This window comes from Falco peregrinus, chromosome 8 (genome assembly GCF_023634155.1).
Source record: "Falco peregrinus isolate bFalPer1 chromosome 8, bFalPer1.pri, whole genome shotgun sequence".
Taxonomy (NCBI): domain Eukaryota; kingdom Metazoa; phylum Chordata; class Aves; order Falconiformes; family Falconidae; genus Falco; species Falco peregrinus.
The window spans coordinates 22,240,445-22,267,368 of NC_073728.1; the positions used below are offsets into that span (position 1 = coordinate 22,240,445).

General features: G+C 40.3%; 1 protein-coding gene across 12 annotated transcripts in view; it reads left to right on the top strand.

Moving 5' to 3' along the window:
- Positions 1-26,924, top strand: part of ABCB11 (ATP binding cassette subfamily B member 11) — a 68,365-nt gene that overhangs the window by 14,136 nt on the left and 27,305 nt on the right. For 8 of the 12 annotated variants that reach the window (XR_008748501.1, XR_008748503.1, XR_008748502.1 and 5 more), the window contains exons 1-11: positions 3,273-3,530; positions 8,531-8,552; positions 9,959-10,006; positions 10,102-10,150; positions 12,067-12,308; positions 14,508-14,595; positions 15,533-15,666; positions 17,503-17,674; positions 19,456-19,580; positions 21,788-21,962; positions 25,122-25,235. Coding sequence is in view for 7 of the 12 variants with exons in the window: in XM_055812724.1 (XP_055668699.1) it covers positions 3,455-3,530; positions 8,531-8,552; positions 9,959-10,006; positions 10,102-10,150; positions 12,067-12,308; positions 14,508-14,595; positions 15,533-15,666; positions 17,503-17,674; positions 19,456-19,580; positions 21,788-21,962; positions 25,122-25,235 (1,245 nt within the window). In the remaining 5 variants the exon portion in view is untranslated. Of the gene's footprint in view, positions 1-3,168; positions 3,531-8,530; positions 8,553-9,958; positions 10,007-10,101; positions 10,151-12,066; positions 12,309-14,507; positions 14,596-15,532; positions 15,667-17,502; positions 17,675-19,455; positions 19,581-21,787; positions 21,963-25,121; positions 25,236-26,924 lie in introns of those variants that run through there. The other 4 variants (XM_055812722.1, XM_055812721.1, XM_055812723.1 and 1 more) reach the window with 4 other exon arrangements.

Sequence of the window (26,924 nt, forward strand, 5' to 3'; positions counted from 1 at the left end):
CCCAGTCTGTGGTACCACTGTCAAACTTTGTAAATGGAGCAAAAAGTCTGTGTTTTCAGATCTTCAGCTCCAACCTCACAACTGAATTGACATATATATAAAAAAAAATTGTCTTGAGAATGTGATCACTGACAAAACAGCCAAAAATGAGCTGGCTGAGAAGTTGGGTTTTTTGCTTAGAGAAACTTCTGGAACTTGAGGATGATTTGAACAGAAGTTTTTTGAGATCTTCTGTTTGAGACTACTTCAATCAATCAGACACAGCAAAAGGAAGAAGGGAGGGAGCAGAATAAGCTCTGTATTTTTACTGAAGAAGTGAGTGAAATTTTTTTTCCCATTTGGGAAAATTGCCGTTCTCATCTTCAGTGACAACATAATCTCAAGGTACTTCAAGCTGCCAGGAATATATGTTTGCTGTTTTGAGAAGGCTACATTTATTTCAATATGAACTGATTAATGTCATCTGGAAATTAAGCCCTTGTTAAACGCTTTTCCATATGCCTGATACAAGTTCAGCTGGAGTGAAATTTAATGATCTATAGATAGGTCTCATGTGAAGCAGTGATATGTATATGATGCTTTCCTTTCTTTCTGGTCAAAGCAGGTGTTACGTGCTTTCTCTGTTATATAAAAAAGCAAAAAGAGAACTTGGAAATATGCACATGATAGATATTTTAACTAAGAAGGTACCATAACTTGTTAGCCCATTTGCCATCTGTCTGAGAGAATGGAAAATTTATGATGAAAACTGTTAAGTGTTTTCACTATATGTGGGGATGAATTAAAAGCTCCTGTGATTTTATTTTGTGACTATTCTAGTCCTGGCCAGACATTTTGCTATTGCAGTGATGATCTGGCTTTACACGTTTACTTAAGGAGAGAATTTGGGTCACAATTTAGGGGGTCACAGAATGTCAGAATTTACCGAGCAGTGGATGAATAAATTGTGTCTACTTATCAGAAACTTTTAGGCGAGAAGTACCATGTCCATAGAGTAGCCATCAATGAACCAGTGAATGGATGTACTGAATGAAATTCTGCAGAGGTCTGTCTTGCTTCTGGTATAATCCAGTAATATTGATGTGAATTACACAATGGACCATATCCTTATTGAATTTGATCATGACATAAACATAGGATGGACTGTAGATATGCTGAAGAGCAGGACTAGAAGTCAAAATCTCTTTCACAAACAGGTAAAATGGGCTGAAGAATGTAAGGTGCTATTAAATATGGACAATAGCAAGCAAGATTAATAAACTGTGAAAACAGTTTGGAAAGCAACTGGATCTGTAGCAAGTTGTTTGCAAAAAGTGAGTGGCTTTGGTTGATTAAAACCAGAATGTGAATTAACAATGTGATACTTCTGTTAAAAAACCAAACATCATACTGAGTTGCATAAACAGGAATATAATCCATGAAAAGTGAAATAATCCTTCTTTGCTTAGTGTTGGTAAGACTGGTGCTGTAGTGCTGTTATGCACTCATCGCTTCGAGAAAGATATGCTAGAATCTGGAGGATACCAGCAGAAATTATCAAAGGTTTAGGAAATGTACCCTACCAAGGAAAACTGAATGAGTTGCTTTCCTCATCTGAAGAGGGAGACTTTCTAGTATTATTCAAATAAATGCAGGCAACTTACAAAGTAGAAAGGAATATTATGTTCTATATCCTCAGTAGGTTGCAGAAGTAGTAAGGTGTTTAAATTATGATAGGCAAGATTTGTATTAGATATTAGGAAAAAAATACTTTAGCAATAAGGATAGTGAAACACTGCCTGGGGAGTTCTTCAGTCATTTTTGGTAAACATCTGTTAAAATGAAACAAGAATAACTGAACTTTGCCTTGGATGCTTAGAGTTAGTAAAGAGACTTTGATCTTTCCAGCCTGACTTGCTGATGATTCAGTGATGTGCCAAGGGATGTACACATAAAATTCAGAAGAAGGTAAAGAGAAGGATTTGGTTGTGGCTCAGCAGTTTTTGAAAGCCAGTTTGGAGGAAAAAGTGGAAAAAAAAAAAAAAAAAAAAAGGCTAGGAATTCATGGGAAGTGAAATTATTAAAAATCCACTGAACCACTGGACTGGCTCCTGTTATGTTGCTCCTTTTTAATCTAGGAATGGGTGTCTTTCCTTCATCCTTTGGTAATTTCAGAGCCAAGCTTCTTCTCAGCCCTTCCCACTGGTAAGGAACTGCCCAGCTGTAGCTAATCACACAGCTGTTGCTAAAATGAGGGATTTGGGTAATTTTACTACTATTAGCAGAAAAGTGGTTCCTTTAGAGAGCTAAATAGGTAAAAATTTGGCTGGGAAGGTAGGTGGTATACACAATCGGTGGAAACGTGTCTTTTACACAGAAGACTTCTTGTGCTATTTGGGTAAAAGTTGTTAATGCTTTGAAAATCTTAATGTGTTGTAATATGCTTAAAATGAGTGCTTGTGAGAGGTTTATACAGAAGTAAAACCATACAGATGTTGATGTTTAATGACCAGAATATGGTATTGTAACTATGTTTTGAGATATATTATGTTAAACAAAGGTGTGAATGAGATGACTTTGGCTGTGAAAGGGCCCATTTTGGGGAGGGCTCCTGCAGCACTTTTCCCCGGGCGCCATCTTGGATGCCAGGCCTGCCTGGTCAAAGCTAGTGCCACCGGCAGGTTTTACCTCATGAAAGTGGCTCTGTAACACAAAAGTGTTAACTTTAAAAGTTGTTAACCTATTTCTTCTCATGTATGACACCTGCTCAGCATGTCAGTGTGACTAGTTAGGAATAAAACTATTCAGAGGACCAAGCCTGCTGGGTAACTCACCTCAGCTGAGAGCTGTGGGAGTTCAGCTGGTAGTGATGCCACAGATGCTGGCCCCTGCCGGCCACCCCTCTGGTCCCCCAGTTGTCCCCTGTCATAGTCCTGCTGGCTGCTGCCTGCTGGGACAGGACAAGGCAGGGGCAGGTCTCGTGCCTGCCACCCCCTTACAACTGAGGCAGGAGCTCTTATATTAATATATCTCAGCCTATAACCTGTGCATGTCATCTGTGCAAAAGCAGCAGTTTATTTTAATAGAGCAAATAATGAGCGCAGGGCCGTTTGCAGAGGGCTGGAAAGCCCTGTGGAGCTGCCCTCGCTTGTGGCAGGAGGCACAGGAGCCTTCCAGAGGCCTTGCACTCCAGGGTGAGCTGGGCCGGCTGCTCCGAGGTGCTCCTCTGCTCCGTGGTTTCGCTGCATCTGGGACATCCGTTCTGTCGTAAGTTGTTCTATAACCAGCGGCATTGCCCTGGGATAATGAGGGCAAAACTGAGGTCAGTAGCATTTTAACATCATGGTAATAATAAAAACAACAACCACGTAATGTAATATTATGTAATAATGTCATATGTTCACAAACGTATGCTGATATTCTTTCCCCCTCCCCCTCCTCTCTTCAGGACTTCCGATTTAAGTAACTAAACATCATGTCTGACCCTGTTGTTCTGCGTAGCATCAAGAGATTGGGAGAGGATAACAATGCTTTTGACTTGGATGGCAAATGTAAGTTTATTCTTCAGTCAGCAACTTGTTTTACAAAGCATGTAAAAATAGGTGGTGGGTGGCCTAAGTGGAGCAAATAGCCTACAGAATACAAATCAAATTGTGGAATAGATACAGAGTTATGTGTATGCTGTCTGCAAAACAACTTTTCTGTAAAAACTATGCATAACAATCCCTGCTCATGGGCAATCTTTACTTATCAGCCTACAAGTTCGCAGTATCTACCTAGGTTTTTATACTCAGCACTCTGGTGTACAAGAAAAAGGCCTTTACTAGGGAAAAAAATTAGAAGTTCTGTCTTCCACAGTTTCTAAAGCTGTTTTCAATGAACACATATATTTGTGGTCATACTTATATTAGGCAGAATTCTTACGAGCTCTTGCTACGCAAAGATCTGCATTTCTTCCCCTCATCAGAGCTTTTCCTCTTTTCTTCCATTTTTCTTTGCAATGTGCACTTTTCCATTTTGCCAGTCCAAATGCAGCAAGAGTCAAGGAGAAACATGAAGAGAAACTGCTAAATATTTTGAGTTCTGTTTATAAGACTTGAGGAAAGCTGACAAAGGGTGGGGTGTTTATACTGAATGTAACGTACAAAGGAAAGCAAAACAGTAGCATATAATGGAAGATAAATTGCAATACGGTATAATGTACATGCTCCTCACATAGAGTAAAAAGGGTTCACAAAACTATTCCAGCACTCAGATATCACCAGATTCCCGTAAGCATACATACATTTTGTATTTTCTTAAATTACCTGACAGCTGCACCCTAATCCTGGAAGAGTTTAAGCTTTAATTTAAACCATTCTCCTAGGACCCAATGAAATGCTTCAAACCATGCATGAAACAGCCTGTGTTCTAAATATGGGCCTTATTGGGATTTACAAATGTGGCATTCACTCCCAATTTCATCTGCTTCATCACAAAAAGAGGTGCTCTCAGGTTGGGTCTGAACAAAACACAGCTTGAGAAGGAGTGATGTTTTATTTTCTTTCTTTCAATTCATCTGATGTATGTTAGAACAATCAAACTGGATAGTGATAAAAGACTGTGCGGTTTTATTTCTCTTTAAATACTTCATGACAGATATCCTCCACAAAAATGGAGACTTGTGTTGAAAGACAGTCCCTCTCTCTTGGAACTACTTTTTACCAACAAAAAGAAATCAAAGCAAACCATACTAGACTGAGTTACAGTGATATTTTTCCCCTTGCCTAGATAACAGCTCAGGTTTAAGGCAGTCCAGCCTCAGTCTTTTTCATTCCATGGTAACTATACATCTACCTTTTGTTAAAACTTACAGCATGCAGCAAAATTCTTCACATAACCATGCATATTATGTAATTTCAGACAATAATCAAACTTTTTCAAGACCTTAGGACTGATTTTTAATGGGAGACCTCTTCAAGACTCTCTCCCTGCTATACAGCAGCACAGTGTCCCTGTTATAACTTGCTCTGTCTGTTGTTATTTTTAAAACTTAGAAGTTGATTGATGCTAAGTCTGTATTTCAAGCCTAGTATCATTCATTGTATGAGTTTGGGATTTCCTTCCAATCTTTATCTGTAACAGGATGTCTCATAGGGCTAAGGGAATAACAGTAGAGTCTGAACACTTTTTGAGTATTCATTCTGAGCTTGGACTGAGCCTTGATTGTGGTTATCTTTGTAGAGATTGACTGATATCTGCAAACATAAAAGCAGCTGTTTCACTAGAAGACAGCCCATGTGCTTTTTTTGCTCTGACATTAGAAGCTGAACAAGAGCTTCATGTGCAGCAGGGATTATGTTCTCTGTGTTAAGTCAGATAATACCTTTGGTTTTAACCATCTTCATCAAATCTCTTACACTTTGCTGGGATTATTCTCCTAGACTAGATGATCTCCTATTTGACAGATTCAGAGGTCTGTTTTTGTTAGGAACTTGAAATCTATTGTTACAGCTGGTAAGAAGATAGTGTAGGAAATATTCTCTGAATAGCTTAAATGTATTCTTAAAACCAAAGCTGGCGTGCTAGATTCTGCAGCTGATTTTGAAGTCTGCAACCAGCAGCAGCAACCTCAGCTCCATGACTGTGAAAGAAACCAATGTGAATGTTTTCTGAAAGTCTGCTCTCTCCCCAGTATTTTGCTACCCCAGCACTCTGCTCTGCATCCTGCTGGAATGAACAGCCATGTGCATGCTGAAGCAGTACAGACCTCCCCCCTCTCCTCCCCTACTGTGTTGTTTTGTTTTTAAAACTTCTCACTTAGGCTGCTAACTAAAGGCAGGTCCAATCCATAGGGCATTGTGGGGTCTAATATTGGTGGCGAGAGGGCAGGAATGATGAGAAAAGGGAGTGAATAGGTTAAGGGGTATGTCCTTCTGCTTCTGGGAGAGAAAACTTTTCATCTCTTCCAGCCACTTCAATCTGGCACTCCCAGATTGCCCAGATTTACCTAGCTGGTTTAGAGTGGGATTTTGTCTTATGTAATTGTTGCTTTTACTTGTAATGGGATTTTGGCAAAAGACTTTCTATTGGGACCAAAGCTACTCCTCTTTCACAGTTGGGGTCTTTTTGGCCTGTCAAGTGAGTTTGCCTCTGATTTCAGTTTCTTTGGAAATGCACTGTGTTTTCTGCTTAATGTAGTGAGCAGTGTGATGAACTGCTGCAGCACCTTTCCCAAAGCAAGAATCATTGCTTTAAAACCTTACTGGCATTCTGCTGATTGATCTCATTTCCAGTGAGGTTTGCTTCAATAACCATCCTTCGTACATAGTAAGAATTAACCCTCTCTGGATCAACCTTTGAACAACACATCTGTAGGTGTAGTTAAGAGCCAGCTTTAAAGTGGAGCTTTTTGAGTACAGTTTTTCATTGCTTGAATCAAGTATCAGATTTCCTCAGGTTTAACTTTTACTGTGTTCTCATAGTACCAGTAAATTAAATTCTTGGTAGTGTTCTTCAGCTTTTCCTTGATTCTGTGCTTTTTTCAAATAGTAAAATGTCTTTCTTAAAGCCCTTAATTCCTCTTTCAAAATATTTGAACATTCAAAGATCACTATAACTTTTTTTCTTTAGGGTTAATAAATTCTTTCATCTTCCCTACATTCTTTTCTTTTCTATAAAAATCATGTTCTGTCCTCTTTTTTTACTTTTTCAATTGTAGCAGTGTGAACTTTTACTCACCTGTTTCCTTCTTTCACGTTAGCATAGGTAACATAATTCCAGATTCTCCTCTGCTTAAAAACTGCTAGCACACAAGAGCTGGCTCACAGCGCCTCACACTCTTGGATAGCATTGATATACTCTTGTTTCCCTCTTCAAGTTCATAGATTAGGGTTTCTTCACTGTTGGAGAATGCTTACTTTGCTCTCTAAGTTGATATGACTCAGAAAGCTATTTCACCAGACTCTTTTGTTCTCATTTTCCTATCAGTAGCCAATTCCTTCACTTTTTGCAAAACACTTAGCTTCCTCTGCAGGCTGGTAATGCAATCTCTAAAACTTAACTTTTTTGATAAACACTGGAGAATCTTCTAGGAATGCTTTCAAACCACTGCCAGCTGTCAAAGTTCAAAAAACTGCAATCAGATATTTCTTCTTCCTTCACAAGCATCTATTTTTCTAACACCAAATTATTCTTTATCATAATAAATTATGTAAAATAATAATTTTACAAATAAGAACTTTCCTGGAAAATGTCTGGGTTTTTTGGAATACACATAGGTCCTTATTGAATGAATCTTTTCTTCTTGTCATCCCTGAGTAACAGAGCAGAATAAAATCAATAGTCGTTTTCAGCTAAAGCCAAATAAAGTTATCTTATTAACCCCAAAAAGGAGAAGTAATAAACTGTTCTCTCAGTCTCAAACTCAGACTGCTTCCATCTAACATTGTTGCCTTGTGAAATGCAAAACTCTGGAGATAGTGGAAAAGCCCTCTTCCCTTGGGTAGGAAAATGATGGAGGCAAAATCTGTGGTTCCAGTGATGACTTTGCACCCTCTGTGAATCGTGATGCAAAGCTCCTCCATATTTGCTCTGTGAGACAGGCCTGTGCATGCTCAGTGTTGTGTCACTAGATGTGAAGAAAGACAGGCACTGCTTGAACAGCTTACTGTGGTTCTCAACCTGATGCTGAGCTGCCAAGTGCGTTGTAAATGAGCAAGGTGCATATGCCCAGTGCCCTTAGATTATCCAAACTATGCTGTATATGTAAACCCAGCTCATTATCATTGTCATCTCAAACGATGTACTGCAAATATAGCCTACCCTTACGATGACACTTCTCTGGGACCCCTGCCAACACAAGCTGTGCTTTAGGTATGATGTCTAACAATCTCTCTTGAAAAGGAGCTAAATCTAGACCTGTTCTGGGGACTAGGAAGTTGTCCTACAGCATAATTATATCTTGTAGTATAATTGCATTTCTCTAAGCTATATATAGAGAGCTATATATATATATATAGGTTCCTATAGAGAGAATCCCAAGAGTAGACATCAGTGTGACAAGTTCATCGTACCCTCCAGGAGCACAGCTTCCCCTCTTCCACAGGATTTGCAGCCTCTTAAGCTGTTGGAAGGCAAGAGTGATGAGCTACCACCCTTTTCAGGGAGCATGTGTGGACTGCCAGTAGAGTAGTAGTATTTCGTGATGAAACAGTGTCCAAGAGAACTAGTGGAATACTAGAGAACAGTCTGCTATGAAAATGAGTTGACTTCTGGCGAATTTCCTGAATTATGTATTTAGTGAAAAACATTTTGTCACCTGGGGGACTGAAAACTTGAGACTACTTTTTCAAGAGAAAGCAGGTATAAACTGATATACACTTACCAAGGAATTTTTGGACCCATGTCAGTTTGTGTCCTTGGCTAGATGTATCAGTGGGAATGAAATGCTTATAACTCAGGAATGATCCAGTCCCATGGGGTTCTAGGGTTTATGTTTCACATATCTACAGAAGATTATGTACTTTAACAATAATTATTGACTAGACTGTGCATTTATTTTCCCTAACAGGTAACAGCTTCAAGAAATCAGAGTAAGTCACGTATACAAATGGAACAATTATTATTTCTATTATTCAAAGAAGTTAATGTCATCGGATTAAATTGATGCATTTATACAATATGTGGTATCTAATAAAAAACTGTTCCTTAGGAGATGAACTGCCTTATTTGATACAGGTGACACAGGCAGACCAAACTTGTTGTTTAAAAGCATAGACTAATGACAGCAAAATATGGTCTTCTGAAAATGTTTTTGATATTAAAATTTATCTTTTTTTAGTACTTTTAGTTTGAGAAATGAGTTTTTCAGGAATTTTAATCGATCTTGATTAATTTCTCTTTAAGCTTAACTGTGAGTCTTTAAAGTAAAAGGAATTAGCTCACTTCATTTGAGCTCAGACATTAAGATTTAAATGTAGAATTCTAGATAGTTAAAAGCTGAAATGATTTAGAGACCTTAATCTTCAGCTATAATCCAAGATTTGAATGGGGTTAAGAGTCTCTCTCTTCCTTGGGAGATCTTGGGATAACTCTGTAGCAGCCTGGATATCCTAATGGGTGCTGTAATTTGTGCCAGCTCTTTCTGACGCAGTCTGAGAAAAACTGGAATGGGAAAGCAAGAGCATCTCTTAATTTTTGTCCTTGCCAGGTTGCCCATCTCAGAGAGCACCAGCCCAGTGTTCAAGCTCTACCACAGTCCTCACACATATCTTGAAACCCAAGTTCTGTTGGATTTTCACATGTAACACGCATATGGTCCTACCTACTACACATATGAAGCTTCCTTCAGGCTTTCTAGGATCTGGTTTTTGAAAACTGTTCATGACAAATATAGCTTGAATTTATTTTATTTTAAAAAAAATCCAAATTGAAAATCCCTACTCATTCATCACCAAACGCACACAGCTAATTACTTGCTATAGTAATATAAATAGTGGATCCCATCCACACTGGTGCAACTACTTCTTTAGATTTTAACTGACCCTACAGAACAGCAACACATAATGTGAGCACTGAAAAAAACCCTATGGTAGTGTGAGAGATTCTACTGCCACTATGGAGCTAGGAACATACGGGCAATATAGGTGGGAATGGGTACAGGACCTTTCTCTGTCTTAAAGAAAGGACTAACCAACAATTTGGATGGTGTTTTTTTCTCTAACTGGCCTCAAAGAACCAACAATTCACATTATAGCAACAGTGTTTTGAAGAACTGCTTATGAAACAAAGCATAAACCTTCAGATTGTTTTAACCTAACATCCATTCTAGTCCCCATCTAAAACGTAAAAGAACTATCAAACCACTGGTTCTGAAGAAATCTGAAAGAAACAACTTGTCTCTGAAAATTCTGGGCAAAATGTCTCAAAAAAAATGCAATTTCAGAGAAATAACCAAGAGAATAAAAGAAATAATGTAAAATCTTATCCTTTTTGCTAGGAATTTCTATACGTATGAAGAACCTTTTGTAGAGAAGAAAACTGAAAAGTGAGTTAAGTTCAATTCTGTGTACTATCTTTGCATATAGAACAAAATATGCACTACAATAAAAGTTTATAATGTTATGTTTTCTGCTCTTGAAGGTCACCAGAAAAGAAAGAAAACACTATTCGTATTGGCTTCTTTCAGCTGGTAAGGAAAGCAATGGCTATAAATACTTTATATGTACTGTGCTCTAGAATAAGTGACAATAATCTATATGGGTGTTTTGGGGAATAGCTATGACTAAGCCACACTTTTAAGGATTAAACCATTTGGCATGAAATCCTGCCATTAAAGTCAATGGGAATTTAATAGAACCCTTTGTCATTTTGTCAGCTTGGTATTGATTATCGATATTTGTGTCGTAATTGTCTATTAAACACATTATATTGAACTTACAGGTAGATATGGGGAAAAGAGTTACGATGCATAGCAGGGATCTAGATGACCTTGGTTCGTGCTTATTTCTGCCAAAAATTTGCTGTGTGATATTTGCCAGATAATTTAGCTCCCTTGTAATTGCTCCATGGGTGTTAGTAGTTTTGGTAACTATAAAAACTTGGGAATGCACAATACTGTATGGTATGTCTAGCCTTTGATGGGTGCATCTAAATTTTAAAATTAATTTAGTAGTGAGATGTCCATCACAGCAGCATGCAGCTAAGAGGTTTTATTACTTCTGGTTTGCATGTAGTCTAGGCAATTATTCTGTAATTTGTCCAGACTAATGTGGTCCTGACTGTAGTACTGGGCTAGTGCAGTTACATCCATGTGGCTTGTGCTCTACCTCACTAGGCATCTCAGTTTTTAGCTGGGGGGAGAGAACAGTCTTTTCCACACGGGGGACTATATCTGTCAATCAGAAGGGCTTGGGTTCTGTGGCCTGTTTTGCACAGATGTTAAACCCTAAACACGGTTGGTAAAATGGTTGGTTAAACGGATGGTATGCTTGCATCAGATGTGCTGAGATCACGTCTCTGTGCAGTTTCTCTGTGGGTTTCTTTTTTTTAATCAAGGAAATTCCTAGACTACTTATGTGCAAAGTCTGCAAAACAGTGGTAGTGCTACAGCTTTCTTTCGATGGTTTTTGTACTTATTTTTCTTTTGTGTTAAATGACTTGTTTTTCCCTTTATCTTGTCTCTTCCCTAATGTCCCTTTTCTATAGGTGCACCAAATTCCCACCCTTTCTTCTCTTAAACACATTATAACACCTACAGAACCTGGACAGGTTCTCCAGCAGGCTATGATTCCTCTTTACACTCCTATTTCAAAATACATAACAGTTGATACTGATATTCTATGTGGACAGCTTGATCTATATATTTACGCGTGACTTCAACATGAGAATCAGACTTCACACAATCACGACGAAAGTAAATAAAGTCACTGTATCTTAGCTGACTCACCAGCTGCATGTGTGCATGTCCTTGGCCCATGGCAAATGTAAGGTGTTAGGTGTTAGCTCAGTCCTTTTTTTCAGTACATACTATGTCATATTTCTATACATTTCTCCCAGATTAAGACCTAATGCACAATTGCCTGGCTCAGCCAACATTTAGAGTATTAACTATGAGAACGTGCTCTCAGACTTTTAGTTGGCTTTCTACTGCAGTACCTCAGACTTCTGAGAAATTAGCTAACTCTTCAGAGGCTCTCCATAGTGCCCTAAGACTTTTTCCTCCCTTCCCTCTCCCTCCATCCCCGCAGGAAATCTGCAAAGCAGACTATATATATGAATTATAATTACTATTCTTAATCTTTTATCTAGTTTCTGGAATGATAATAATGTGGAATGATATCGAGCTATTAATGTTACATGATAATTCACGTGGTCAGATTCTGCTGTCAGCTAAAAGGGAGCTCATAATAATTTATGAGGCTGTAATCACAGGTGAAATTAGATTAGATTGGGGAGAGAGATTTGTCTTCTTTCTATTGAAGATAATTCTGAAATTTAAAGAGAATGATGTTGTATCTGATCTACCAGATTAATGATTTATCAGTTTACAACCAACTTGAAGACTGGCTCTCAGCAGACACTGTATTTTTTTTCCTGTCTCTTTAGTTTCGATTTTCTTCATCTGTGGAAATTTTAATGATGGCTGTTGGTAGTTTCTGTGCTATTGTTCATGGAGCAGCCCAGCCAGCTGTGCTACTTGTGTTTGGTGCAATGGCAGACACATTCATTGAATATGACATTGAAATGCAAGAGCTTAAAGACCCACTCAAGATATGTGTAAATAACACCATAATGTGGATTAATGGTACTATTCATCAGAATGAAAAGAATGCCACAATAAGATGTGGGTAAGTAGCAGATGTATTAGTTTCTTTTCCTTTGTTATTATGGCTTGTCAGAGAATGTATCGCTAGGGAAGGTCCAGTTCAAACCTTTAAACTTTACATTTTCTAGCCATAAGGCAGAAAAGGGGCATGGTTCTTGTTATAGCGTGCTGTTTCTGAGCTGGAGATATTACCTGAAGGAAGAGAAGGTCAGTCTGGGGATATTCTATGACGATGATTGTTCTGATAAGAGATGTAGCTACTACACATCTGACTTGATTAATTTGTTTTCCCTGATGACACTGTAGGTAATAATGACTTCTGGTCATTCTGATTAGGGCTTAGGTATCTATAGGTGCCTGCTGACTTCTGAGCAAGTTAGCTAAACTTTAGTAATTAAATTTATTAAGTAAATTTAGTAAAGAGAAATAAGCACTTCTAGGATGCAGTTCATCTTAGCTTATGGGAGATGTCTAAGGCAGGTCAGATGAACTGCCCTATAAGAGTGCCTGTTTCTTTCCATTAACTGTAATAAATGGAGTCTAGATGATTCATTCAGATACAGATATCTGTCAAAACCAGATTTGAACCTGTAACCTCTCCTAAGGCTCATTTTTCAGTGCATCATTCCAAGAGTTTTCTAATCTCCGAGTGACATTTAATTAGATATTTAATTATAATTAAAAGTTACTTGTCTAGAGGTCTCTGAAATTCAGAGCACATGGGAAGTGATTCACATTCCTAGATGTAGGTGACTGGTGCCAAATTATTTTGCTCCAGGCTGCCCAAGCCAGACCTCTGAGATGGGGCTAGCAGACAGAATACAGAATTTGCTACAGACCTCTGTTCCTCTGAAGCAGCACCTACCCACCAGGCAGGATACATTCATAGAATCATAGAATGGTTTGGGTTGGAAAGGACCTTGAAGAACACCTAGTTCTACCTCCCCTGCCATGGGCAGGGACACCTTCCAGTAGACCAGGTTGCTCAAAGCCCCACCTGACCTGTCCTTGAACACTTCCAGGGATGGGGCATCTATAACTTCTCTGGGCAGCCTGTTCCAGCACATTGCCACCCCCACAATGAAGAATGTTTTCCCAGTATCTAATGAAAACGTACCCTCTTTCAGCTTAAATCCATTCCCCCTTGTCCTATCACTACCTGCCCTTGAAAAAAGTCCCTCTGCAGCTTTCTTGTAGTTCCCCTGGAGGTCCTGGAAGGCGGCAGTAAAGTCTTCCTGGAGCCTTCTCTTCTCCAGGCTGAGCCACCCCAACTCCCTCAGCCTGTCTTCATAGCAGAGGGGCTTCAGCCCTCTGATTGTCTTTGTGGCCCTCCGCTGGACTCCTTCCAACAAGTCCAGGTCCTGCTTATGTTGGGGGCCCCAGAGTTGAATGCAGTACTCCAGAGGAGTATCTGCTTCATGATCTTAATTGAAGCATTAAAAATGGTACTGGTTATCAATGTCAGGCACCTGAGCTATTTCCATGATTGTTTTTTGCGAGATGATTCCAGGTGCATAGTGGTCCCTTTTGGCTTAAAATTTCATTTTACCAAATTCCAGGTAAATGGAATAAAATTTGCTTTCTGCAGGATGTTTTTAAAAAGTTGTCTAAAACCCACAAGCAATAATGACCTGAAGTGCCTATTTCAAAGTAATCTAAATGCAATAGCAGCAACTCGATGTCTTTCACTGATAGGAGGAGTAATTTAATACTCCTACTTGAGCTAAAAGAAAGCATCATTTCAGATTAGCAAGCTTATGGTACAAAGTAATACTTGAATTGTCTTCAGCAGCCTTTATTTCTCCCCACAACACTGTTTAAATCTGAGTGTTATTAGTCGGTATAATGGCACAAAGCAAGTGCATTCAATATCTAATGAAAACTTGTTGGGCAGCTCTTCCCTGACACACCCTCTCACCTGTGCTGTTTTGGAGCATGCCGTCTGGTGGGGTTTCTCAGAGACTGCAGGGCTGTTCCAGGACAATGGAGCATTTTCTGGTACCTCCCAGTGCCCTACCCCTGTGCAACAGGCAGAGCAAGCAAACCAGCCCCTGCTAGCTATAGCCTCAGTATTGTGAAACAATGCCTCTGTTAGCAAAACAAGATGACTTGCCAGTTGATGTGACTAACTTGAAGAAACACCAGATTAGAAATCTGTGAGAAACTTAACCCAGTATTGCTAACTCTTTTTTTCTTTATTTATTTTTTTTTGTTTCATTAGGCTGCTGGACATTGAGCAAGAAATGACCAAGTTTGCAGGTTACTATGCAGGAATTGGTTGTGCTGTACTGGTGTTAGGATACATCCAAGTCAGTATTTTGTTCCTTATTTTGATTTCAAAGTTTAAATCGCTAAATAATTCAGTTTATAATAATTATGTTCCTTTTAACTCCTTAGTCAACTGTCCATTTGAGCAGAGCAGATGCTTTCAATTCTCATTCTATCTACTGAAATAGGTTAGCTTTGGCAGTCTGAGACCTTGGATTTGTGCATGCATACCTTTGTACAAGGGTGTGTTTTACCTAGTGAGATGGATGCATGCTGCTCCTTTCATATTAGAAGAAATACTTGCTCAAGTGTGATTACTATGGAATCCACACACCCTCCTAAAATAACAGCTGAAGGGCATGCAGATTCTCAGTAGGCATCTCAGCTGCGTTGAGCCCTATGTTTCCTTTATAGAGATATTGCAGAGTAATACTAGTGTAAAACTAGTGCTGGAGAAGAATCACACCCTACACATTCTGTAGTAATGGTTCAATTCTTATAGCTGAGATGAGCTAAAAGCTTGCATGATTCCTGCATAACCTGCTAAAGGGTTCACTGCTTTTGAAGCTTTTTATAATTGCAAAATCACTTGTCAGTCTCCTTCCTGAAAACTATCCCAGAGTTTTGCTGAGGTAGGGTGGCTGCCAGCCCTATATTACTTAAGGCTACAGATGGAAAAAAATTTGTCCATATGACATTCATGTAACAGCACAAGTAATTTAACTTGCGTCTCCTCTCAGCCTATCAGAGCTGAGACAAATGCTTGATCCAGACGCTTTATAAAATTGTTGGATTATTTAAAGATCAAAGGCATAAACCATTATCATGTCTGTGTAGCTAGAATGTATTTTACCTGAATAGTAATTTTATCAATAGCCAAATTGGTCTTTCCCATTTTAGCCAAATTGCTTTTTTGCATTTCTTGGGAGTAGAAAGACTTTTTACTGCAATTTATCAGCCACATTATGCTCTTCACAGATCTGCTTTTGGGTTATGGCTGCAGCTCGTCAGATACAGAAAATGAGGAAAGCTTATTTCAGGAAAGTAATGCGAATGGATATAGGCTGGTTTGACTGTACATCTGTAGGAGAACTGAACACCCGCATTTCTGAGTAAGTAATACAGAAAAAAAGGTACACTGCAAACATTTTGCACTTCTTTCCAAACACAAGAGTGCCAGTAACTTGGCATTTGAAAAAACACTAACATACAATTCAGCTATGTTCCTGGGAGCAGGGACCAGGCTGATTATCTCCCCCACCTTCAAAACGAAGGTCTTAACTGTTAAGCCACAATTATTTCCCTTTTGTGCCTTGTATGTTAATGTGTGTGTGGGGGGTTGTTGGGTTTTGGGGTGGGGTTTTTTTTTGTGAACTTGCCGCATCCTTTCCTTCTCCTCTTGTGCCCAGTCCTTTCAGAGTGATCTGTAATTTAGCTGCAGTGCGCACTCCCCTGAGGCTGGAGATGCGGGTTTGAACGCTCTCACTTCCCAGAAAGGAAAATTACATTAGGGCCATGCTTTGCTTTTGTTGGCTATTAAAAGAAAAAAAGTAAGCCTTGCTTAATCTTCTGCTAAAGAAGGTACAAGCACCTACCTTCACAAAGGCACCCAAGGTAGACGGAGAAACCTTCTTATCCTGGGTGAAAATCTACCCTGGAGAAAAGCAGAGGTAAAGGCTTGCTCCTTTTCTTAGTGGTTCCAGTTTACAACTGAAGGCAGCTGCAAGGGGAATATGCCAACTCTAGATGTCTCCCTGTTCTCAGTTGTATCTGCAAAATAGTAGTCACATTTGCAGAATATTTTCCTGTAGTTGAAAGGGATTTTATTTGCCTTTACTCACTGCCCAGTGGTATCTTATGACCTTCTGTGGTGTTCTTTTTATGAAGAATAAATGACAAGTGTAAGTCACAGTGAAGAATTTATCTGGCAAAAAATAGGAACCGAGCATGTATTTCTCTAATAAATAACAGTTCCCTGTTTTTTCAAACAACATTGTCCTGTGCTTACAAAGAGCTTCCTGAATGCTAAAAAACATTCTCCAGAAGAAATAGAAACGTGTGCTTAACTCAACACTCTTAATTTTTTCAACAGAGAACTGTAATTTTACTTGATACATCGATGAGCTAACAACTTTGTACTTGAAACATCAACGCCACTTGCTCCTAGTTATTTCAGGAGTTCCCAGTTCTTCTAATCTCAGGGATGAGGTAGTAGCCAAGAGTGGCAGAAGTATGATTACTGTTTTATTTTAAGACATTTTTTCTATTTGGCAATGCATAACAGAGAACAAATGAACTCTGCAGCTGCCTAGGGTAATGACGTTAACTGCTGTACCACTGTCCCCATGTGATAGAGCTGTCATGTTTTCCCACTGCCTCCAGTGATAAAGTAGCCGTCCTTGGTTTTCCCATTCTACCTCTCCTTTAGAGAAGAAACTACCTGATAAGGTGGAGAGAGGAACCAGGAGGTGGTAGAAGGTGAAACTAGAAGAGAGGTACAGCCCTCCTCCCTTTTCCTGCCCCCTCAGCAAGGCAGTATGGTACATTCTCAGTGCCCCATGATGGGAGGAACGCCGTATCAGCTACACTGTTTTTCCATTATCTGATAGCTGCATCCAGCTGGGATATCTCTGCCCCCTCCTTTGATCATCTTGGGGCACAGTAGTAAGAACTAGCTAGTGAATGAGTCTGCCAGCAGGGTGACTTCTCCTGGGAAGAGACAATATCTTCTCCACAGTATTCATGCATAAAAGCCTTTTGCTATTGCATCATTTCTTGCTGTAGCCCAGGGTCTCTGGAAGGGATGATGGTGAAAAGAATAGGAGTGAGGAAGGGCCCTCTCCAGGGTAAAGCAGCTAACGCAAACATGCCAAGACCTGCAACACAAACAAAAGATATGCTCACCAATCTTCTGTTGTTTTTTTTTCTTTTTTTTTTTTTTTTTCCAGTGATGTTAACAAAATTAATGAGGCTATTGCTGACCAAGTAGCAATCTTTATCCAGCGCTTAACCACTTTTGTGTGTGGATTCTTACTGGGATTTGTCAGTGGCTGGAAATTGACCTTGGTTATCATTGCAGTCAGCCCTCTGCTTGGGGTTGGAGCAGCTGTCTATGGCTTGGTAAGTGAATTGTGAGAGATTCGTGTTGAAGTATGATAAGCAGGGAAGCATGCCATAGAGCTGGGATGATGGGTGGAAGAGAAGACTATTACACCCCTTTAAAGTCAAGAGAAGCTGATTATGGTCATAGCAGCACCAGGGCTCGGAGAGTGAGGAAGCAGACTGTGCTCCTGTTTTGCTTATTCTGATTCCCAGAATAATGTATCCTGCTTCTAAGACAGGAGTGTAAGCATACCTTCTGTTGGGTTCTGTGGATGGGTATTATGGTTGCAGAGATCAGAACCTGGCCTACACCAGCTCTCTATTACTACATACCTAGTAGTTTAGCTGGTTACTAGACACAGGGCTTAATTTTTCTAATTAGGAGCTTCTAGAGATGATCAAGTTTCAGAGATGTAAAATAGCTGAAAACAACTGCTCAAACTTACCTCAGGCTGTCCCTGCTCCTGGCAGCTGCTGCATCCTCTCCCATTTGTACCTGTTCTGCTCCTCCATCTGCTCCTTACAAGCTTCCTGACACTGTGCAGAAGAAGCATGGTGAAGAGGCAAACTGCAGGACTCTCTGCCCTCTCACTTCCTCTCCCACACCCAGCAGGGCTGGGCAGTTCCTGCTTTTCCTCTGCACTCTCTCACACTCTTTGGTTGGGTTCAGCCCTCTGGCTAGCTCATTTCTTCCACACCAGGAACAGTTTGCTATCATTTTGCTATAAAACCTCTAATGTAACTGACTGATTTCTCATCTTCCTGCTTTTCTTTATCACCTTGCGCTGCCTGCAAGTAGATGGCATGAATAATGACTTAGTGTGAAGTGGGAAAGCAGAATCCTGGCAGGGACTAAAATAAACTCCCAGATGCTGCTTTCCTACATTTGCAATTTTTTTCTGAGCTCATACCCCTTTATGTTTGTAATTTCCACCCCCCGCCTTCCATTCTTATTTCTCTGGTCCCATCTCTTTCCTTTCACATACCCACTGTTAAGTGTTTCCTCCTTATGAGCCTTTCCAACCCAAATCTTTGATTTTTTTGCCATAAAGAAAACAAACCCAAGGTCAATCTGACCTGGTTTCCTGCCTCCAAAAGTGGCTAATAGATCCCTGGGGTAGGGTATTTGAAGAGAGAAAGCAAATAATGACACTTGACAATTTCTAGCGATATGTCATTCCCAAGCTAATGAAGTATCTTTGTGTAGAATTGTACATGGCTACATTTTCTTCCATTAATTTGAGCACTTTTGTGAGCCTAAGTAAGATTTTTAGCATCCAGCGTGCTCTCAGCTGTGGTGTAGGAACCTATCTGCTGTCAGCCCAAGAAAGAAAGCACAGTGTTGGGCAAAATCTGTTTCCATCTTCCCCCATTACTACCATTACTACTTCTTCCTGAAGCTGGACTCTGCCACAGAGGCTAAAGGGCTGCTTTTGCTGTTTAAGCTCCCTCCTCCTCCCACCATGCACAAACCCTTAGTCTGCAGTCTCCTTAAGCCCAGTTAGCGGGAGGGAGGGAGGGAAAGCAGGTGTTGTCAGCTGCTTTTTCTAGCTGCATGGAGCAGAGCTGTTGGCCAAGGGGATAACTGTCCTGCAAAACATATGCTGCAGAAGTATATGCCCTAAAACTAAAAGACAGAAGTCTTTGAGTGTGCAATGTGCCTAACAAAAGCCTGCACAGAGCAGAGGATGTGACCTTATGCAGAGCAGGCAGTGCAGTGTGACAGCCAGCACTGCTTCCTGCTGTCCTTGTCTGCGCCTACAGTTCGGGTGTAACCAGCACTTCTTGTGCTTTTGTAGGCTGTGGCAAAACTAACAGGCCGAGAACTAAAGGCTTATGCAAAAGCTGGAGCTGTGGCTGATGAAGTGCTCTCATCCATCAGAACAGTGGCTGCTTTTGGTGGGGAGAAGAAAGAAGCTGAAAGGTTTGTATGGACAAATTGTAAGGTCTCTGATTTCTTCTTCCACTGTAAAGCTCTTTAGAGTCATGGCAATTCATCTCTAAAATCTACAATGACCATCTGTTAGCTTTGAGAATAATATGCATGTATGTTACAGAAATTTAGGTTTCAAATAACTTTACATATGCAAAACCAGTTTCATAATTCAGACAGTCGGTGAAATAAAACATCAGCAATACTACCTGCAAGTTATTCCCACTTTTAGGAGCAACTGTCAAATTTTCCCCTAAACATTGTCTGTATATCACTTTCGCAGCAAATATGAAAGCTTTGGGTACTTTTAAGATAAGTAAGAGAACTAGTTCCAGCAAGACATAATGATTTGATGATGTTAGGCTGCAAATTTCTATTAAATTCATTTAAAACATAACACGGCTATAGGACACGCTCTGAAGTATGGACTCTGAAACTCTGAAGGCTGCTGTGACCATGAGATGGTGGAGTTCTCAGGATCCTGCACAGAGGAAGCAGGGCAACAAGTAGGATTGCAGCCCGGGATGTCAGGAGAGCTAACGCTGGCCTTTTCAAGGACTTGCTTGGAGGAATCCCATGGGGTAGAACTGTAGGAGGTACAGGGGTCCAAGAGAGCTGGCTAATATTCAGGCATCACTTCCTCCAAGCTCAAGATCAGTGCATCCCCATGAATACGAAATTGAGCAAAGGTGGCAGGAGGCCTGCATGGACGAGGAGCTTCTGGCAAAACTCAAACAGAAGAAGGAACTTTACAGGATGTGGAAAAAGGGACAGGACACTTGGGAAGAATATAGGAATGTTGTCAGAACACGCAGGGAGGTGACAAGGAAGTCTAAGGTCCATTTGGAATTAAATCTAATGAAGGGGATCAAAGAAAACAAGGCAACCTTCTTCAAGTACAGCAGCAGGAGAAAGGTGACTAGGAAATATGTGGGCCCACTGCTGAATGAGGAGGGTACCCTGGTGATGAAGGACACAGAGAAAATGGAGCTACTGAATGACACCTTTGCTTCAGTCTTTACTGCCAAGGCCGGCCCTCTGTTTTCCCACACCCTGGAGGCAAGAGAGGAAGTCTGGAGAAAGGAAAACTCTCCCTTGGTCGAGGAGGATCAGGTTAGAGTTCATTTAGACAAGCCTGACACCCACAGATCCATGGGCCCTGATGGGATGCACCCCAAGTGCTGAGGGAGCTGGCAGATGTTATCCATCATCTTTGAAAGGCCATGGAGAACAGGAGAGGTGCCTGAAGACTGGAGGAAAGCCGATGTCATGCCAGTCTTCAGAAAGGGCAAGAAGGAGGATCCTGGGGTGCATTAGGAGGAGCGTGGCCAGCAGGTGGAGGAGGTGACCCTGTCACTCTAGTTTGGCCTGGTGAGGCTGCATCTGTAGTGCTGTGCCCAGTTCTGGGCTTCCCAGTTCAAGAAAGACAGGGAACTACTGGAGAGGGTCCAGCTGAGGGTGATGAGTGAAGATGATGAAGGGGACTGGAGCATCTCCCTGATGAGGAAAGGCTGAGGGAGCTGGGCCTGTTTACCCCGAAGTCAGAGAGGGCATGTTATCAATGCATACCTTACGGGCGGGTGTCAAGAAGATGGAGCCGGGCTTTTTTCAGTGCTGCCCAGCAACAGGGCAAAGGGCAATAGGCACAGAGCACAACACAGGAAGTTCCACATAAATATGATGGAAAAATAATTTACTTTGAGGGTGATGGAGCACTGGAACAGGCTGCCCAGAGAGGTTGTGGAGTCTCCTGCTCTGGAGACATGCAAAACTCACCTGGACATGATCCAGTGCAGCCTGCTGTAGGTGAGCCTGCTTTAGCAGGGGCTTGGACTAGTTGATCTCCAGGTCCCTTCCAACTCCAACCATTCTGTGATTTTGTGAAGCATTGGCCAAATTCTTAAATCCTATGTCACTCTGCTAAAACCCCAAACCCCAAGGCAAGGTATCTGCAGTGAGTGTTGCGTTTCTTGTACTTATTGCACTAGAACATACAAGGGTTTCATGATCTGGGAGCATTGCTGGTTTCAGCAGTGGTGTCTCAGTTCAGAGTGAGAGGTAGCAACCTTACATGGACCCACTGTTAACACAGTGGCCCAGCCAGTCATTGAAGACAACTCATTTTGTTGCTCATTGCTTGTTTTGAAATCTCTTTCAAATTCACTTAATCCCATTTTATTTCTCTTTTCTTTCTACAGATACGATAAGAATCTGGTGTTTGCTCAGCACTGGGGGATTCGAAAAGGAATAATAATGGGATTGTTCACAGGTTATATGTGGCTTATAATTTTCCTGTGTTATGCATTAGCCTTTTGGTATGGTTCTAAACTTGTCCTTGAAGAAGAAGAGTATTCACCTGGAACTCTTTTGCAGGTACCCATTTTAGCCTGATGCAATTTTTCTGGACTGTTTTTTAAAACATTAATTCTGGAACATGTATCTGTAGTGTTCTGGTATCTGGTGGCTCCGTGGTAACAAAGGCTCTATGTGCCTTTTAAAGATCATTACTCAGTATATATATGAAAGTATAGGACAAAATTGGATATGATTAAAAAAACCCCCATCTTTATTTTAAAGATCTGAAATGCTGCTTACTGAGATTGGAAATAATATTTTCATTTGAGAGCCTTCTACACCATTGACAGAGGCCTGAAACCAGCTTTACCATTTTGTGGGTCAGCATATGACTTCTGGGATATTGGGTTCTCTGATGAACTAACTTCGTGGTGAAAAACCCCATTGTGGTAAAGAGAAATCTAACCAAAGACAAGTTTTATCAAATCTAACCTCTCTCTCATGAACAGTTTCTGTTACTTTGAATCACCATTTTCTGTTGCTAACTGCCCACCCAGCTCTACAGGTAACAAAGAACATGTAAATATATATACAATAATATATAAACACACTTGGCTGTGGCTCCTGCAGTGTATACAAAAAAACATACTACCCAGCACGGTACAATGCATCCGCTTCTGCACAGTAGATGCTTCAGACGCTGATGACCTAGATCCAACAAAACCAACATCTGCAGATATTTTCGTTATTTGCTTAAGCCAGGACTGCCCAAATGGCAGGCTGCTGTCCAGACCCAGAGTGAATTTCTCCAGAACCTTGTAAGTGCTGGATGATCTGATGAGACATATATTTCTGCTCCTTCTCTGCTTGTTGCAAACCATGAGAGCTCACAACCACTAGCAGCATGCAGCGCAAAACTTCCTGCTAAATGAAGCTTGGTAAATTACTCTGAGAACACTGTAAAATTAAGTCATTCTGTTCAAGGATGTTGTCCTTCACAGGAAATCATTTGCAACTGCTCTTGACACCCGTAGTTGATAAAAGGTAGTACTGCGAAAAACAAAGAAGCGAGCAATTTCCTTGCCTTGCACATGGTAACTCTAGTTCAGTGCTTCCATGTGACATATGGCAAACAGGGGGGAGCTACCCTGTAGCTGAAGAATTGTAGCTGTCAATGGAGAGGCTCTCCCTTAAGCTCCCCTTCCTCTTAAGTTTCCACTCACCTTTCTTGTACTTCATGTTTTCTGCTGTAGAGTCTTAGCCTGGCAGGGGGGAGGAGAGGAAAATTTGTAGATACAAAACATTTACATATGCTTTTTTTGGTCTGTTGTGTACCAGCCATACTGCATTGAGATACACTAAGCATTGTGTTTCCTCCTTCTATTTAATGTACAGAACCTGCTCTCTCGTGTTCGTGATGGATTCTGACATGCATATAACCTACTTGCTTTGGGACTCATTCACACATGAAAATTAGTTTATAGTGAAGCTGAGTATGAACTTATGGCATGATCTATATACGTCACAGTGTAGGTGTTTGTAGTGCACAGTATGTGTACAGTAGATTCTCCCTCTCGAGCCATGGGGTTATTTTCAGTAGACATCACGATGGTTCAGGGGAGAACTAAGTACTGTGTACTTCCATTTCTTTCTCAACAGTAGTGTTTCCTTATACACTTTGCCCGTTTATCCTGACTGTTGTTTGTGTTGTATTCAAAGGGCTAGCTGAGTCCTTGATTGCTTCTTAGCAGAATTCTCATGTGTTGCCAAACTACACAGCAGTTCTAGTGCTCAGGTGAATGTTCAAACTATCAGCCACAACAAAGCAAAAAATTGACCAAAAGCATACACCAAAGATATTATCTAAACATTTATAATCTGTTCTGCCAAACCAAATCTGTAGCTGAAAAACTAAGAAGGAATAAAGCAGAGGAAATTCTAGGCAAAAATTGTTCTTTCTGACAAAAGCACACCCTGGTATATTAGCGCTCAGAAGAATAAGCTATACTTACAATACAATGCAGCTCACTCCTTGTTGTAAGGACAACGCGTTTGCATGTGTGTGGTATATAAGTGGTAAATAAGCCTTTATCTTTTGATGTTCACCATCTTCCTGTGTCCTGTTCTTTGAAGGCCCTGTCTCTTATCGGAATTGTCAACATTTTCAGCCTTAGATGGTTCCTGTCTACTCTTAAGAACTTTGATAAAAACCCCTTCATAGGAAATAAGGCATTAGCAGCTCTTAGGAAATTTTGAAAAAATACCTTAGTATTTTGGTTGACATGCTCCAGCTTCACTTGCTTCTAATGTCCAAGGCCAGACTCCAGGGCTAAATTCTTGGAGTGAAGCGTCCTCTGATATTTGATACTCTGTCCAATTGACTTTATTGTCTGTTGATCCTTCAGGAAGAGTGGACGCTGTGGCTCATTTTCTCCAGTGTTGTTCTGGGCTTAGATCAAAAGGGGTTCCTGGGGCTTTCAGAAGAGGGTCACTAGTGAGTAACTCTTCCCCTTAGTTCTTGGATAAGGACTTGAAACAGTGAGCGTGTTTGGTATGTGCTACCTGCAGAAACTGTCCACCTGGACCGATAGTAATCTCAGCTCAAATAGTGGCTAATCCAGTGTTGGTAGCAACCCTTACAGTTCATTTCTGTGTGAGATGGAGACAAAATGTTTCCTGTAGTTGGTACCTGCTCCAGAAGTAAGTTTTGTGAGTATTGGAAGAGACAGGAATGGCAATATACAAAGGTTTTAATAGTGTTCTAAGATGCTTTCTGTTTTTGAACTGTTGTAGCCTCTCATCTGCTTACTGGTAAAGGATATCTCCAAAATAGTTTGCTTGCCACTGATTCAGTTCCAGTCCTTGTTTCAAGACACAGGCACCCAGTCAAATTGAGGTACCTTAAAAATACATCAGTGGCACCTCAGTAAATATCTGGGTGCTCATGTTTTTAGGTCAGAGCAAGTATGAGGTAAGTTGATCTACTTCAGCGTGGAAGCAAAGTTGTGAAAGACAGCAAAAATCCCTTCTAAGATGCATTTGCTTGCTTTCTTGTGGACTAATTATGCTCATATAGTGAATCACTGCAGCTAAGCTGAGGCATAAGAAGTCATTAAGTCGCTGTAGTTTGATTTGCCTGTTTAAGCTCTAAACCATAATAAAAATGTGACATCATATTTTGCTAATGTCTTTTTCCACTTCTTCATATTTTGCTAATGTCTTTTTCCACTTCTTCAGGTTTTCTTTGGTGTTTTAGTAGGAGCTTTAAATCTTGGCCAGGCATCTCCCTGTCTGGAAGCCTTTGCCACTGGCCGTGGGGCTGCAGCAAACATATTTGAGACAATAGATAAAGTAAGTAATGCATTTCCAAGCTATGTCACTTTGTAGTGGAAAACTAATTAAGTAAGCTTCAAGCTGTAGTAGTTTTACATACTGTGAAAATGAGGAAAAATGAGTGCAATTAAAGAATTGATGGTGCAACAGAAAGGTCTAGCAGCATGCATGTGGTCTCAGAGAGGGTGTTGAACAGATTTCTTCAGTGGCCTATTTCTGAATAATGAAGTTTTACCTCAGCTACTGCTGTCTTTTACCCCCATTTCTCCTGATGTACAGTTACTGATCAGTGCTGGCCATGGAAAGCGTACAGGCAAGCAGTAATAGTCACCTCGCAGTCAAATTTGCAGCAAGCATCTAACTCCCAGCCTCCAGACGGCATCAAAAGATTTGGCTTGATTGGCATTTGCAGCAAAGGTGGCCGCTGTCACCTGTCCCAGAGCTACCCTGAGTTAAAATGGGACCAAATGAGCAAGGCACTGGTCACGCGGTGGTCATAAATATTAATTGCAATATTATCTAGACAGATAGATATTTGAAATAAGGTTCTATGAGAAAGTCTGATACCCACTAGCATTTATAAATGAGGATTCCTTTCCATATCTGTATCTGTATAGATATATTTCTATATCCATGTATATCTGTATAAATTTAGTTGTTGTCAAAATACTGATTTCTTAGCAGTACGTAGTATCTCTGATCATTGACAAGCTTTATTGTGCTGAAAGCTACGTAAACATATTAAAATGCTGCCTGTCTTTTACAGAGCACATAAAGGTATATAAAGAAGGTTAGAGGGGCTGTGGTAATGCTAATGGATTTTTTAGTAACCCTTCAATGTTCTATAATAATAATAGCACATATGCCTTATAAATGTACTTCATAAGCTAAAGCTCTAAGATAGACTGAAAAGGAGATGAAGGAAGGGAAGTGGTCTTCAGAGAAAAATTTTAAAAGCACCAGGAGTTGCAACGGTAAGAATTAATCACAAAATTCAAGATAAGGCTAGGTCGGATAACCTTAGGGTAAAAAACCCAAACTAAAGTGAGATTTCATCTGTCTAGAGGAAGTGGGATATAATTAGATCCATCTGCTTGCTGCATTTGTAGATTTCTGATTGGACAGTAAAAGCACAGCTCTGCCTTGATACAGATATTTTTCTGGCACTAAACTTACATTCATGCTGCAGTTCCCATTTGCTGGATCAGTGAAACTTTTCTTCATAGCTTAATATCTGAATTTAAGTAAGATACAGTCCTAAAGCAGAACCAATCTTTTAGCTGTTCTTAACATCTTGAAAAATACACATTTCTATATTAAAATTCCCTTCAATCTGTTAGGCTGCATTAAAAATCATGCACGTTTCAGTTATCAAATGTTGTTGTTACCACAGTTTTTATTCATTCTCTGTATTCCATGCTTAAACAATATATCCTTAGAAAATTTGATTTTTGGGGGGGTTCCTCAAATTTCTCTTAGTCCTTTGCTCATGTCTAGCAGTCTACAATACCCAAGGCCTGGCCAAAAGTATGTGACCCCCAAAGCACTTAATGGGAAAACTTCAAATAAGGATTCCAGCTCTTAGGACTGGGTGTGCAAGGATGGATATTTTAAATGCAAAGTGGTGAAGCATGCAGACTTTCCAGCAATGAATTGGTTTTCAGTGCTATAGGAGAATGTTTATGAGTGAAGCAGTGTCATTTTATT